Source organism: Aythya ferina (assembly GCF_964211825.1).
Source record: "Aythya ferina genome assembly, chromosome: 5".
Classification (NCBI taxonomy): domain Eukaryota; kingdom Metazoa; phylum Chordata; class Aves; order Anseriformes; family Anatidae; genus Aythya; species Aythya ferina.
This window is the reverse complement of record NC_140301.1, coordinates 47,552,508-47,567,838: the sequence shown is the minus strand read 5'-3', so window position 1 is coordinate 47,567,838 and position 15,331 is coordinate 47,552,508. Positions and strand designations below refer to the sequence as shown.

At 42.6% G+C, this 15,331-nt stretch overlaps 1 protein-coding gene across 7 annotated transcripts in view; it reads left to right on the top strand.

Moving 5' to 3' along the window:
* The window catches only part of FOXN3 (forkhead box N3), a 131,056-nt gene that overhangs the window by 44,960 nt on the left and 70,765 nt on the right, over positions 1-15,331 (top strand). For all 7 annotated transcript variants that reach the window (XM_084522738.1, XM_084522736.1, XM_084522741.1 and 4 more), the window contains exon 4: positions 9,571-9,635. In XM_084522738.1, the coding sequence (XP_084378864.1) occupies positions 9,571-9,635 (65 nt within the window). The remainder of the gene's footprint in view (positions 1-9,570; positions 9,636-15,331) is intronic.

Here is a 15,331-nt window from a genome sequence, read left to right as displayed (position 1 = left end):
AAAATAAAGTCCTCTGAGTATTTGTTTACAGTTAGATGTACAGAATGTGTGAAATTCATTATTTCTTAGCTCTGCTTTGAAAATCTCCTGTAGAAGATACTGGGAGCTGGGTACTGTGGCTATTGCTGGTGTAGAAGTAACTGAGTGCTGGTCTGGTGGAGGATGGAGAGCGGGATAGTGAGTGAAGACCTGAGAAGCACAGATCACCTACAGCTCCTCACCAGAGATCAGTTCTGGTTCTTCATCTTGAAAGAGGCTGCAAAGAGGGAGTAGAACTACGTGTGGGGTCTCACCTCCCCCAGCCCTTAAATTTGAGGCTTTTCTGGAATAAAAGGATAATTCCCATCTTCTCCTGATCGGGTTGGACTGATAGGACTGAATTCGGTCAGACTGGTGCCACTTGGTTTAAATTTACTGCACGGTGGTGAGCATGTGATAATTTTAATTAATGTTTTAATTTCTTCTGTGTCCGACCTGAAGCATGTGGGATCCATTTATGGGAAGCGTTGAGCTCTCATGGGTGCAAACATGACCAGCTGGTGATAAGGAGCCTTCGTAGGGCAGCACAGAGCAGCCTGAAGCCAGAGGTGGGGTGTCCACAGACTGGTCCTGGGCTGCCTCAGGCTTGCTGGTACTTTTGGGGGTACCTTATCACCTCTGAGGGTACGTTTTCCTTTCTGTGCATGGAACTGGTAACTCTGTAGTTCTGTGGGTGGGAGGATCAGTTTAGTGGAGGTTTTGAGAATCCCTCTGAATGCAAAAAATACATTCTTCTCTTTCCTCTTCTGGTAGATTGTAGACCTCTTTTCTCTTCTGATGGATCTGTAGACCCAGTCTGTGGGGTGGAACAGCCCACCGTCAGGTGCTGTAGCCTCATGGTGTGTGTGTTGGTCTGTCCCTTCCCCAGCCCAAGGATAAAGCTCTGGATTCTTCAAACTGAGCATTGTGAATGAGTGAAACCAGACAGATTTTGATACTTCTTGGTTTTTTTTTTTTGTTTTTTTTTTTTTTAATGCCTTAGCAGTTCATTTCTAAAACTGTAACTCTAACAATAACTAGATCTTTATATATTACACTTCTGTGCTGATGATAGATGCACACACAAACTGTGTATCCTTCACCTTTTAAGCACCTTTCACACCATGCAGTACAATCCTCAGGCACTGATCTCTTTGTGGGTAGCAAGATTCTGGGACCATTGAATGCAGGGCTCTTGTTGCCGATGTGTGTGAAGTGATAGAATCAAAAAATGTAATTGGGACTCTCCAAATACGTGAGTATCTGGCTTCTGTTTTATTATCATCATCGCATTTTTGTGTTTGCCTTAACTTAGTGATGTATGCATCAGTGTGTTGTACCCAGTGCCTGCAAGTCCCCTCTGCAGAGGGGCGTGCAGTGCTGCTGAGCCTGTGAGCACATTAAGCTTCCCAGGGAAAAATACCCTCAGCATCTGGGAGAGGTTAAACGTTCCAGGGGAGAGGTTAAACATTCGTTTTGTCCTCTGCTTCTGTAATTCCAGAAGCCAGATTAGTTCTGAATCATCTGAACCACATTCATTCAAGATTAATGAGAAAAACCAAGTATGGAAAATTTTAGCTGGTAAGCGCCTTGGCTTTAAGCAAGCAATAGAGAGGGGGAGTGCATATTGGCAGCAGCCTGCGGGTCACGCTTGGCTTTGAGTCTTGCTGGTACTGAGATTCATGAAATGAGGAGTCGCACCACACCAGATAAATAAGAATTTCAGCAAGTGACATGAAACATTTTGGGGAGGGAGGCAACTTGAAGACCTCGTCTTCCTTTTTGCCATTTCTGTTTTGTCAGAGATCAGATTTGCTCTGTTGTGTACGTGTATGTTTATAACTTCGTGCATGTTCACGGTACATCAGTGTCTTTAACCAGCAACGTGTTCTCCCTAATGGATTTCCAGCAGAGACGTGCATATCGTTTATCTGAAGGCTGATGGGCCATGGTTAGAAATGTAGCGGGAGCATTGTGCAGAAAGTGTTTGTGAGACCCAGCCAAGTGTACCAGCAGAGCTTCCTGGACTGCTGCAGAAGGAATAAATGGAGAATTCAGCACTGGAGTAGCAGAAGTAAATTGGGTCACTTTGGGCTTTTTAAATTGTTGATGGGTTTCAGTTTGGGAGAAACCCTGGTTTTGGTACAACTTTACAGCACTGTGCCTAGCTGGTGGCTCTGCTGTTCTGTGGTGGCTTATGGTGAACCAGGTGCTCAGCATCAAAGTTCTCCAAAGCTTTGGTTTTTTAGCATTAACTATCAGAGTAGACTCTTTGTTTACATCAAGTTGAAAGTTAAGGTGTGCCTAGGTATAGGCAATTGTTAGGACTTGCTTTATTTTCTTGAATCTGAGATTAAAGACTTCCTTCTTCCAATTCTACTCAAGTAAAAACAAAACTGAAATGAAGCTCTTCTTCCCCCTCACTTGTTTTGCAACAGAGGCTATCATCAGCAAACTGGAGTGCTCCATTTCTAATTTTGTAGAACAGAAGAGAGCCAAACTTCTCCCAGCTCATCAGGTCAGCATTTGATGCTGCTACAGTCCAAAAGAGGCCACAGCCCTCTGGTCTTCAAGGCTGCTGGCCAGCCCTAGATGGGATCGTCTGCTCATCTGGGCACCACAGGACTGGCCTGTGGTGCCTGCAGGAGCTGGCACAGATGTGCCTCGTAGCACACAAGCAAGTTCAGACAACTCTGAAGTGCCCCCAGCCCGACTAGCACCAGTTTTTCATCCAGTGATATATAGCCTAGGAACCAGGTAATAACAGCTGTGGATTAAGGAGAGACAGCACTACAGTGTGTGAAGTGACCTGCGATGTTTTTCCTTCCTTCAAAATCAGGAAAAGTAACAACCTGTCCTCTAGTAGAAGTGTACTGTGGTGTTCCTACTCTAACTGTATGTGCTTCAAAACACTTTTTCCTCATCTGATGTGTTGTTACTTAACGATTCTTTATTCCTCCCAGAGATATGTAGACTATGTCAGTAAGAGCGTATTCCTGTTCTTACCACAAAAGAACAAAAATGAAGCTGAGGAAGGAAGAAGTGACTTGCCTGCAGTCACAGTGTGATTCACTGGTAGAGGCAGAATGAGAATTTGAGGCTGATAGCCAACATCTCCTGATTCCCACTGGAGACAAATCTTTTTTAATTAAAAGTAATGTGGGGCAGTTGTCTCACCATAAACTTCCAGCTATATATGGACTTTTTCCTATTTCAGTGTTCAGCCTAGAATTATAATGTGCTCACAATAAATGTTAAAACATTTAAAAGCAGATTAGTGGCAAGTTTGCATTTTCTCCATGTGTCATACTTCAAATAGCCATTTCTTTTGAAACAACTCCATAGAAAAAAGGATTTGTAAAATTTATTTAAAGAACAATTCCTTCAATGTTGTCCACAAGTATATATTCAGCGCTTGGCAAAGACTGAAATTCTTGCTGAACGCTACAGCGTCTCACCAGGGGACAAGAAGGCTTCATATATTACTTAGGCAGTGAGAACGGTCTTTTAAACACCACAGTTGAGTCATTGATGGGCTCTGAAGGACACATGGCCATGTTTTTCTTGAGAATAGGAATCACCATTTTTATCCCAAATTCTGGAAATAAGAGTGTTGTTTTTTTATTGTTGTTGTTTTTTTTTTGTTTGTTTGTTTTTTAAATCCCAATCTCTTTCCCTTTCTATTTATTTACTTGTATAATTTCTTCTTTTAAGTGGAGACAGAGAATGGCTTTGGCTATTTGGAGAATACAAAGATCTGGTCAACTTTCCACTTTTTTTTTCCACAGTTTTTTTCTGGTGTTCTGTTCATGAATAGCTTTCGTGTGCAACTTTCCTTTTGTCTTTAATAAAAATTTAGATGTAATCCCTCTGGCAGTCATGACATATAGAAAACTCATTTAGAGCGTGCAGGAGATCAGAATGATATTACTTGCCCAAAAATGTGTTAGGCACCCTAGAGAAACCAGGAAAGACTCCATCCAGGAGCTTAAAGTCTCCATCCCCCGTGTCGCAGTAAGTGAGAGATACTGAGAGACAATAAAAGCCCGAACTGCAGAGGAAAGAGAAGCATTACCAGAATATTAGATCAGTCTTCATAAATTAGAAACTAGTATTGTGAATTCATAAATCTCTTTAAGAATAATGTTGTGTCAGTTATGGAAAATCTGAGAAGATAGAGTAATGGTTTTGTATTTTTAAAATCTCTGAAGTAATCAGATTTCATTAAAATCAGGAAATACCTTAACACGTACCTTCCAGATATTTTTTATGTATTGTCATTAGCCAATTTAGTAGAGCTTTTTTTTTTTTTTTTTTTTTTATCCTTTGATTTGAGAGGAAGCTTGCTTGACTGTTGCTAGGTGATAGCTAATTGTGATATTAACTGCCAGCAAACTGCTGGCAGGGATTGTGTGTGTTTTTTGTTTTTTGTTTTTTTTTCTCCTTGTTAACAAAACGCATGTGCTAGAGGTGCAGCAGTATATAAATGCCTCCATATTGCTCCAGATCTGTAGTGCAAGTGACCAATTTTGTTAGTGTAGCTGTGGTACCGTGGGCAGGTGCCTGGCGGTGCGGCCGCCATGTTATGCTAGGCCGGGAGGCCCGGCAGTGGCGCTCAGGTCAAGGCCAGAGAGCCGAGCACGGTTGGTGGCAGATGGATCTGAGCAGTGTTGGGCTCAGCAGCGCTGGAGGAGTCCTCAGCCAGTGTGTGGTGGCAGCTGCCCCGAGTTAAGGCTGCACACTTGCTCCAGGCCTCCCGCCATGCTCCAGCTGTTTCTCGCTTGAGGACCTGGGGTGGCTGGCCTAAAGATGTACTGTTCATCTTCCAGCATCGAAGGATACCACATTCCCAGCAAATATGCTACCAAAGTTTTTTCTTAGTTACCACCCCATTCCAAATTATTTCTGAAGGAGCAGTAAAAATTGCAGTCTTCCAGCTTAGTTGGGCATCCATTAGTACCTTCTGGCAGCAGGCTATGTCCCGCTTACCTCAGGAGCTGAGCGTACTTTTCAGAAGCACCATTCCCTGCTACCACTCGATGCAGGGTTTCATGGACTGCAGCCAAATAAAAGCACCTATTGTTATTGTCACCTTCACACCTTTGAATGTAAAAATGGTGGTATTGCTGTTGATTTCCAGAAACTTCTGGAGGTGGGTTTCTCTACCCACAAGATGCTCCGCTGGTTGCTCTTTGACAAGGTGGTTTACAGTTTCCAGTTTTGATGTCCTTCTGGATGTTTCCTTCAGTTATTTACTGTTTGTTGGAGGTGTGGGTGAGGAATTTTTCGCTGTGGAATGGGCTGGTGAGAGTGGTCCTGCAGCATGGGGCAGCGATGCCTCTGGTCCTTTCACCCAACAGCTGCAGCTCCTGGAGTTCATTATATCACTGTCCTGAAAAACGCTACCGGCCCTGGGGTGAGGGCAGCAGTCACCAGGAGTTGGTGCTTTCCTTTCCACTCCTCCTATGACTGGGAGCTGTCCATGCTGGTCCTGAGGTGAAGAGCTGCATTTCTTCCTGCCCCAGCTCTTCACAAAACCAGGGCCTTTGCCTGGAGGAGTTGAGGTGCTTCGATCAGTTGTCACCGCTGCCCTTGCCCATCGTGTTGGCCGCTGGTAGTGGCTGGATGCAGCAACCCGTGTTGCTGCAGCCCATCTGCAGTCCCACATGTGTTTGCTGCTGCGTGCCTGGTGCAGGTGCCCTGCGTACAGCAGCTCTCAGCTCACAGCTGGCACCGTTCATCCTTCATCCCCCTCCCAAGTGTCCAGCCCTGGTGGCTTGGGAAACCCCTCTGTGGGGGATCTGCTGGGCAGGTTGGTTGTTTCCCCCCTGCCTGCATCCTCCTGCCTGCCCTCAGCCCCTGGCCATGTTGGTAACACAGTCATTGGCCTCTGTTTGCTGCCTTTCCTCTCTGTTTTCATCAGCCCTTAATTGTGGTGTGCCGGCCCACACAATTGAGTTTGTTTTGAATTTTCAGTTGTTTGGGTTTTCTAAATCTATTAATCAGGCCTTTCTGACAAAGAGGCCTGTGAGAGTTTTTGGCATAGTTGCGAAATACTGCAACTGCGAAAGCCCCTGGCTTTTTTTTTTGTTTGTTTTAGCGCTTGGCTTTAGGAACTGCAGTCTCCTTGCTCTGATGTGAATTCCAGAAGACAAAGGCTTTACATTTCCTTTTTTTAAAGTCTCTTGAAGCCTGTGCACCTTTTAAAGACCTTGTAAAATGCGTGGCATGCGTTTTGGTAGCAGTAATTGAAGGGGGTTCAGCCATGGGGTGGCCACTGGGGCTGGCCGGCCACCAGGACGCCATGGTGGCTGTCCCACAGCTCTGGCTTCCAGCACTGCGGTGTCCAAATCCACACATTCCTATGGAATGTTTTAGATTTCAGCAAAGCAGCATTTTCCTGGGGAAAAGCCTTCCTTCCAAAAGATCCCTGCTACCCCTCCTTAGTCAGGCAGTTTCCCATGCCCAGGGCCCTGCATAGTGAAGTTTCCTGCCAGCCGTGTCAGAAAAGCTGGCTCCCAGGGAAATCCAGTCCCACTTGTCACTTGGTGTATGTGCCACAAATTTGATGAGTTTGCAACAAATACTGTTGCACTCTGGATATCCCTTTGGCTAAGGGTATGCTAGAAATGACCATGCTTTCTGCAAATCAAACCAGTGGTCCTTGACAGGTAACTGTTGAGGTTTTCAGATCTTCTTATCCATAAACTGTGCTTGTTAGTGTTCTTTTAAGACGTTCATTTTCAATTTCAGCTCTTTACTGGTGATCCAAGCCCAGAAAAAGTACTCTGTGCTTGTCTGCTGCTGGGAGGTTAAGTCAAACCAGACCTGTGCGTGACAGCGATATAGCAGGTCATAAGTGTTCTCACAGTGAGTGATACAAGAGCTCAAACTAGCTTCTACTTCTCTTCAGTAGTTGTGTGGGGATTTATTGGAAACGAAATTTGACCTTAGTCAGTGTGTTTAATTCATAAGTGTAGGGAAAAACTCTGCTGTTAATAATTCTAATTGCATAAACATTAATCTTACAACATGTATTGATTACAAATGCTAGTTCATAAAACAGATTTCCTATTTTTGTTTTATAGGAGAACCAGTCACTGTTCTCCAGTCTGTTACAGACTAAACTGAAGAAACGATTCCTTTGAGAAAATGCCTGAGATGGGCCAAATGTTTTTTTTATTATAGATGGTCTTTAGAAGAATGAACTTTTAAAAATGGTTTCCTAATCTGGAGCTGGGAGAAGCAGCTTCTGAACACTTTAAAGTGAGAGATAGTTTAACTCTCTCATTTCTTAACTTGAAACATGTTTTAATAATTAATACCATCTGAGACTTCACAGGGAAAAGTTTGGGAACAGAAAGACAATTTCTCCAATACTGATCAGGCTTAACTAAGCTCCAGCAAAGCCCCACAAGCACAGAAGTTTGTTGTTTGAAAGGCTTGACCGGGCGCTGTGGTACATTATTTACATGCTTGAATTCTTTAGCTTCCTTCCCTGGGAAGGCACAGTTAATTTTCTCAGTTCTTGTGGGTTTGTGCTGAATCAGATGGAGTTTTTTATGAGAGCCTTGGGCTTTTATTCAAGTTGGAAAATAAGATAAATCACTATTGCTTTGTTTCTTTAGTGGAGACACTTTGTCTATTCAAATATATAAGTTTTTCCCTCTCTTCCCTGTATAAAAGCCCTCTCTCACCCAGACAGAAGCATACAGCAGCCCGGCAGTGCCATTTTGCTACAGCTCCATCTCTCAGTTCCACCTTTTTCCTTGGGTTTTTGGGATGCCTGGAGCTGCCACAGTGCGGATCCCAATTCCTTTGGCAGCAATGCAGTGCAGTGTGAGGGCTGCACTGTGGCTTTCCCCTCGCAGCCTCATGGCTCCTGTCCTACAGGTTGGCCTGGGCTGTGCCGCCATACAAAGCAGCGAGCCTGTCTGACAGGAGTGTGAATGCCCTCAACAGCCCTTGACCTTCATGTGAGCTGAGGAGCTGCACTCAAGGAGCTGGTGCTTGCTATAGGAAATGCAAACAATTGGTTATATTAAGCCGTATGAAGTGAGCGTGTGTATTCAGACAAGTGCATGCCCCAGTGCACTCGAGCACTTATGAATGTAGACCTGCTTAACTTCTTTTTGGTCATTTTGGTCTCTGTGTCTCTCAACTCCCCTTTTTGTTCAGGAGTATTGAAGGCTTTTATTACTCGTGTAATTGCCTTGAATCCTTTTATGGTCTGTATTTTAACACTTTATTTAAATAAGGCACACAGTGAAGTTTTATATGTTAGCACAAGAGTCTCTGCAGAATAATTGTAAAAGTAGGTATTCATTTTTTTCTTTTATATGTGGCATTTTATCAAAACTTTGCTCACACTGTAAATGTAACAGCATCTGTTTTCCATTTCATTGCATCGTAGCGGCAGTCAACCCAAACAGGACAAAGGTAATGTTGAACAAGGATGGCGTGTGGGGCTTGGTTCACATCTTGTATCCGAAGAGGAAGGTGGATTATCTACAAAGGCAGAGTTGCCTTACATTAATTTTACTAAAGGTTATTTAGTCTCACTTTTAATTTGTGCTAGAATTCGGACGTACAGCTATTACTGATTTAGTATTTTTTCGGGATAGTTATTTCAATAAAATCCTTGTGTAGTAGAAGCGCGTATGATTGTCTTAGAGCTTTAAAGGGCTTATGGTGGAGCCTGTTTCATTAAGGAGCAGACTGTTGTTAAGGAACAACAACCCATCCTTCTGCCAAATGCGTGGCATGTGGTGAAGGGAGAGCGGCCCTTCTGGAGCAGTGGGGCTGCTACGGGAGAGGTGCTGGCCATGCATCTCCCCAGGCAGCACTGCTGGGAGCTGGAGGCAAGCTGGGAGCTCAGAGAAGGACCCATTGGGTACCCGAGGGTCTGCCATGGGCGGCACGACTGCTGAAAAGGTGAGAGCAGGCAGCCCTGGCCACCAGCCTGTGCATATAGCAAAACCAAGCTTGGTTCCTTCTGGCGCTCATGGGACAACTCATTTACCACAATGGTTCCTGGTGCAGTGAGTGAATCTCTTCACATAGGGCGCACTGGTGGATGTAGTCTTGTGTAGGTACAGGAGCTGGGTGGTGCTTGGCCAAGGTTTCTTCGTGTTAGTACTTTAGCTGGAATGGTGGGTTGTTATGACTGAGTAAAACCCATTAAGTGTTTGGGTTTTTAGCAGATGGCTTCGAAAAAAAGGCATATATTCTGCTGTACTGAGAATTCAGTAAATATTTTTGACATTGATTTGCATTTTTTATATTATTATTTATGCCAAATTGCTTTTTTCTCTCTCCCTCTAAATGAGAGTGTGGGTGTGTTCTGTGCTGAGGAGTTGTTCTTCTTGTGAAGAGAATGCATCTTGAATCAAATTAACCTATTTTTAAAGTGAGATTTGAGACTTGCTTGAAGGCAAAAATGCCATGAAGTAGCATTAGCTTTAAAAACTAAATAGCATTCATATAAATAGTAATTTACGATTATTTAATGTAAATGAGATTTTCTTTACACTTATTTCTTATTACCTTTAGCACATCAGGTCCACCCATTTGGCCAGGAAGCACCTTTTTCAAGAGAAATGGAGCCCTTCTACAAGGTAGGTGATGGATGCTACATCTTGGAGTAACTGTTCTGCTTAACAAATACCTTGTCTTGCAAATTGCACAGCTTTTGTAATATTCACTGGGCAAGAAGTAACCAAGTGTTTTTGTTTCCTTTAATCTGTTTCCTTTATTGCGCATCTGGTGCCTTGAAAATGACGATGTACTGCATAAAGTGAGTGTAGTCTATAAAAGTTGCTGCTTTTTTCTTTTCTCAGATTATTAATTTGCTTACAGTAAATTAAGAAAAAGTGTTTTTTTCCCTATGTGTGGAATAAAGTGTGCCTAGAACAAAATGTTCCAGTAACACTGATTTTAGCTGTGCAGATGAAGCAGGGTTGTTCTTTGTGAGATGTCCTTTATTTTGCTCCCTAATTGTGCTGATACCTAGGTGTACCCAAAGGTAGGTAGCAGAGCTGTAGCTGGTAAACAGTGTTTAAGGGTGCTTGTCTTCATAGAGGAACTTGAAATATCTTATTTACTTGAGATGGACAATATGAACAGGTTTGCAGTTTTGATATGTGAAGATTTTCAGTCTATCTTCGCAGACTTTTTGCAATCATTGTTGACTGCTAAATGTATTTACATTTCTGCTGTTGTGCACATAGAACTGCTGTCATTCTTAAGGGAAGCACAGAAAGATGTATCCCCAAACTATACGTTTGTGTATGGTGCAGGAGTAACTTACGTCATTTAAGATGATTTCATGGTCTTTGCAAGCAGTTGTCCATGAAGTGTCTTAGTTTTGTGTTCATTCACATAGTACCAAGAGTTTTACGACTTTTTGTTTTGGCTGAAAGTGCTGTGTAACATCCTCCAGAACATTTACACAAATTAGCTTGGTTGAAGCCTTACTCACAACTAGATCCACAAGTGAATAATTGGCAGGCAGTTGTGCTCACCTACAACCCACCAACATAATCCAACATCCATAGTTTACCTGACGATATTTTTCAACTCATTCCTTGCACATACGACAGTTTGCATCCTTCTTTTATCTTGCTGAGATTTGTTCATACACATTTTAAATGCATTAAGGCATTTAGATTATTTCTTAACAGTCAGAGGCAATATAAATTGTAGAGTTTGGCAGCGATTGAATTTGGTCTCAGTAGGGTAGATCTGCTGTCTTTGCAGTCTTGGAATGTTGTTGTTGTTTTTGTCACTGTTGTGAATAGACAGGCTTGATTCGTTTTCATTTGTTCAAGAGTTCAGTTTTTAAGCATTTACCTGCACATATAAAGCTTTTTGTAATTTAGTTTATGGAATGTAAAATATTCTGTCAAGTCTGTATGGTGTAAATGTTTTATGTCTTCCTTTCATGCAAGGTATCCAGAAGCTAAGAACAGCTATTTTGTAGTCCTCCCTGCCTTGGCTGTTGCTTAAAACCATCTGCCAAAAAAGAAAAGTGCACTGTTCTCCACTCTCTTCTCCTCTGCCCTCCTCTGGCTTCCAGTTAAGGGGGGGGAGGGTCAGGGGGCTAAAAAAATTAAACAAAACACAAAAAAAGTCTTCATATTAAAGAAATAGAGAAAAAGAGAGAGATGACTGCCTTTTCAAGGAGCTAACAAAGCCTAACAGACCTTTAACTCAGTTGGCACTCTGTGTTGCTATTACAAGAGGAAAAGCCAGCCAAATTGAACTGTAATATACACGATCCAGCAATGAGGTTTGAAGGATGAGAGTGTGAAGAAAAACTTTTTAAGGCTATCTTCTAACATTTACTGGTTTTGATTTTAAGTCAACAGAATAACAAAGCCTTTCTTTCTTCCTTTCTTCCTTTTGTTTTTCCCGACAATGAGCTCTTTCATGCACAGGCTTCAGCAGGTTGCATGGAAATAGTGCATCCACCTCTTTGCTGCTTCTGTCTTTTCCACAAGACCTGTGTGGAGGAATGCTAGCAGCTGCAGGGAGGTTGGAGGTGAGGGGGTGGAGAGGTTTATCAAGTCCTATCTTACATGACCATCTTAAGTGCCGTCTGCCAGTGCCTATATCCAGCTTAATTCAAATGAGGGAATGAAAAATTGATTCAAACATCTGTTGCTAGTTTTAACACTGCCATGTAATTGGCAAAAGTTCAGGTAACAAAAAGATTTTAAAGTGTCTTTACTTGATGAATATTTTGCTGAATGAATATGTGAAAACAATGTGCAGTGTGTGTTTCAGACAATAATACTGAATGGTTCTGAAATTTTAGTAAATGTAATATTTGTGTGCACTTGTCACACCTCATTTCTCCTGAGTTGTTAAAGATAATGTTCTTTTTTGGTTTGGGGAATGAAGAAGAAAAAATTTTGCGATGTAAGTACTACTTCTCTGAGCCAAGAAAGACTAGCAAGCGCTCCTGGTTTCCATTCATTTTATACCTGAACTGTTTGGCAAAGTAATCTTAACCATTGTAAAGCATTTAACTTACCTCTCCAGAGAAAGAGCAACTGAGAAACCAGTTATCTGTGTACCTCAAAATAGCAGAGGAAGAGAAAAGGAAGTTAAAATTCATTGTAGCTATTCTATGTCCTTAATGTCTTTGTCATGAGTGGGATTAATTCTCTGTTCCTTTCTGTCTTTGCTTGTACTTTGTTGAAGAATTTTGAACTTACCTCCTAAAATATATATGCTGTATTCCTTTTGCCTATCATTTTATTAGAGACAAGATGGCTACCTCAGTTTCTTTTTTGGGGGATCATGGTACTGTGGCTCCTAGCATTAACTTTGTGATTAAAACAAATGATAAATTTAATTTTCATGTTGAGTAAGTCACTTACACAGGTGCTTTTTAAAATGTTGAGCTCCTTCTACTAGGTGAGGATTGCACCTTATATCCTCGTACTCTTCGGCTTTATAATGAAATCCCATTCAGAATGTGAATGGGTAGGACCTTCAGCCTTACCAAGTTTGGATACCTTCTCTCAAAATTAATTTTTATATTCAAGGAGATTGCTGTGTTCTAGCCTTCAGAATTCCCAGGACAGAAATACAGTGTTCTGCTCTTACTGCATTGCCTTTGCTACGTAGGTGTCTGTAACTCAGTATTGTACATATTGTATTGTTTGTTTCAAAATCGTTACTTAATACACCTTCTGTATTGAGAGACTTTGTTCCCACTGTGTTTGTGTTTTTTTTTTTCTCTTTCTTTCTGTTTTCAGCTGTCTTCTCACATGCATTTTCATTTAATAAAATACATGGCAGGAAAAAGTCTTTAAAGTGGACGTATAGAAAACTCTTCAGGACCTTGTGCTGGGTGAGATAGGTGGGGACACATTGACTTCAAGGCTTTGAAACAAATGCGTTGTGTCCAAAGAAAGTCTGTGTTGTTTCTTCTGCACAGGTCTCAAGTATTAAGCTTATGATAATGTCTTGAGGATGCAGTTGCTCACAAATCAGTTGCAATAATACAAGTTTCGTTCACGATATTTCTGTCATTCTCCCTGAATAAATTAGAAATACATCTTCCAATTAACTTTTAGCAGCAGTCATACATAAATCTCAGCTGCCATGTACCACCTGTAAGATATAACTGGACTGTGGAAGTGTTCTGTTTTGTTTCTTAAAGATAAAACTTTAAAACAAAAACAAAACAAAACAAAAAAATGGAAGTTCTACACTTCTTTGTGTTTTATTTGCCCTCACACTTCAATAAAACTAAGTGCAACATATTACTATGTCTTCTTGTACCGAATTTATTCGGTCTTGAGTTTCAAGGAAGTGTACGTAGATGGTGCTTGTGGGTATAATTACAGCTGGCAAGAAAACAGAGCACTCTACTGTGAAAACAGAGATTTGTGTATGCTGTTCCTGCTCCGGTGGGGACTGAAGCAGGAGTGTAGGAGCTGTGAAAGCTGCCCCAGAAGATGCAGGAGCCCCACAACTGACAGGACAGCACTGACAAAACATAGTGTCTTCCCCTTGTTTTAAGGCAAGTGCAAGTCTGCCAGGCATAATGGGGTTCTTAGGTAAGCATTCTGAGCTTGTTGTCCAAGGCCAACAGAAGAAGGCCCTTGTGATAGCATGGTGAGTGATTCTTTGCCTTCCAGGGAAGGAAAATGAGCCTGGGTCATCTGGCTGCTATTGTGGTTGTAGCTAAAGATGGAGATGGTCCTCTTCGGTGTGACTGGATAGTCCAGCTGGGATTACTGCTTCCAGCAGTTCCTGGTCAGCCAGAGGTACAGCCATGATCTCTGTCTACGGTCTGCTTTCTTCTCTGGGCAAGCTCCTCCTCTTGCTTTGCTGATGATCAGTGCAGTTTAAATGTGCTGCCTGCAGATGTTAAAGGTATGAACTCTTACCCCAGAGATGTGAAAAATGTTTCTTGCAGACCTGGACTCGCATTTGGGCTGCATTTAGTGAACTGACTTTAGACTGCCCAGCTTTCTTTTAAAGTCACGATTCCCTTGATAAAAGGGGAAAATAAGATTGGCAAAAATCCCCTCCCACTTGCAGAGCATGGGAGAGGAGGAGTGAGGAGTCTTGCACAGCCTCTGGTCCCAGCTGGCTGGGGAAGCCTTAGAAATGAGCGATTGTCTTTCATGAAGCTCACACATTGCTTTGTTTCCTCTGTACCATCAGCCCTGGGGAACAGGCATCTTCATTCTCTAGAACAGAGGAAGAGATAGGATGCTCACATGGGGATGGCTCAGCCTCTACTCTGAGGAGGCGTTTTATAAGGCACATCCATCTCTCACGGATGCTTCTGACCACGTGGGCATAATCTACCCTGGTTCAGCTGCCCCTGCTGTAGCTGGAGGTGGCAGGCACTGCCTGTGAGAAGGAGGAAGGAGGAAGATGATGCAGGAAGGAGATGATGCAGGAAGGAGGTGGATGACTCTGCCTTCACAGGGTCAGGTATCAGTCACCAAGACTGGTAGGAGACACTGACTGGAATTTGTTGCAGAGTGGATGTGGAGACTCCGGACACTACTTCTGCAGGCAAGGTACTGGCCCGTGATGCCCTCAGGCCGAGATGGTGGATTTCACATTTTAATGTACTACCATCTGGCAGCTGACCATAACATGAGATGTTCTGGAGAATGGCAAAGCCCACAGCTCTCTTTATTCTTGGATAAGAAATAAAATTAATTTGAGAGAGCAAAAAGAGCTGTATCTCTTATTTATAAAGTTTATTTTGTGCAATAAGTGTACAAACGAGGCCTGGGAAGCCCTGTGTTAAAGATGGGAGCCAGCTCATTTATGAACAGGCACATATTCATACAGAGATGTTTTCCTTTAATAAGCATGAGAATCCTTGACATGAGCAACCAGTCCACTTAATCCATTGTCTGCTGAGTGATTGATTGTAAGAAATGAGAGAGCAGATTTGGGACTTCACATTTCCAAGTATTGGCTATTAATAGAAGGACTTGCGGAGGTGGAAATAAGCCAGCAGGGAGGAGGGAGAAGGGGTGCAACTGTTACTGGTTTCCCTTATAAAGGCTAAATTAGAATTGTCCACTCTTATAAATCAAGATGTTCAGCCTGCTTTTGGTGTTTGTAGTGACACTGAAGTACAAATACAGCAGAAGTAGGGACCGGTTGGAGATGTATTGCCAACACACTCTCCTTGGTCTTTCCTCCAGAGTGGTGTGGGGGGAGTTGTTCTCTGTGCCTTCAGGATGGGAGCTGGCAACAGGCTCACAGAGGAGGTGCCAGTGTGCATGCGTGTGCCCACATTCTCCCTCTGATGCTGTGAAAAACT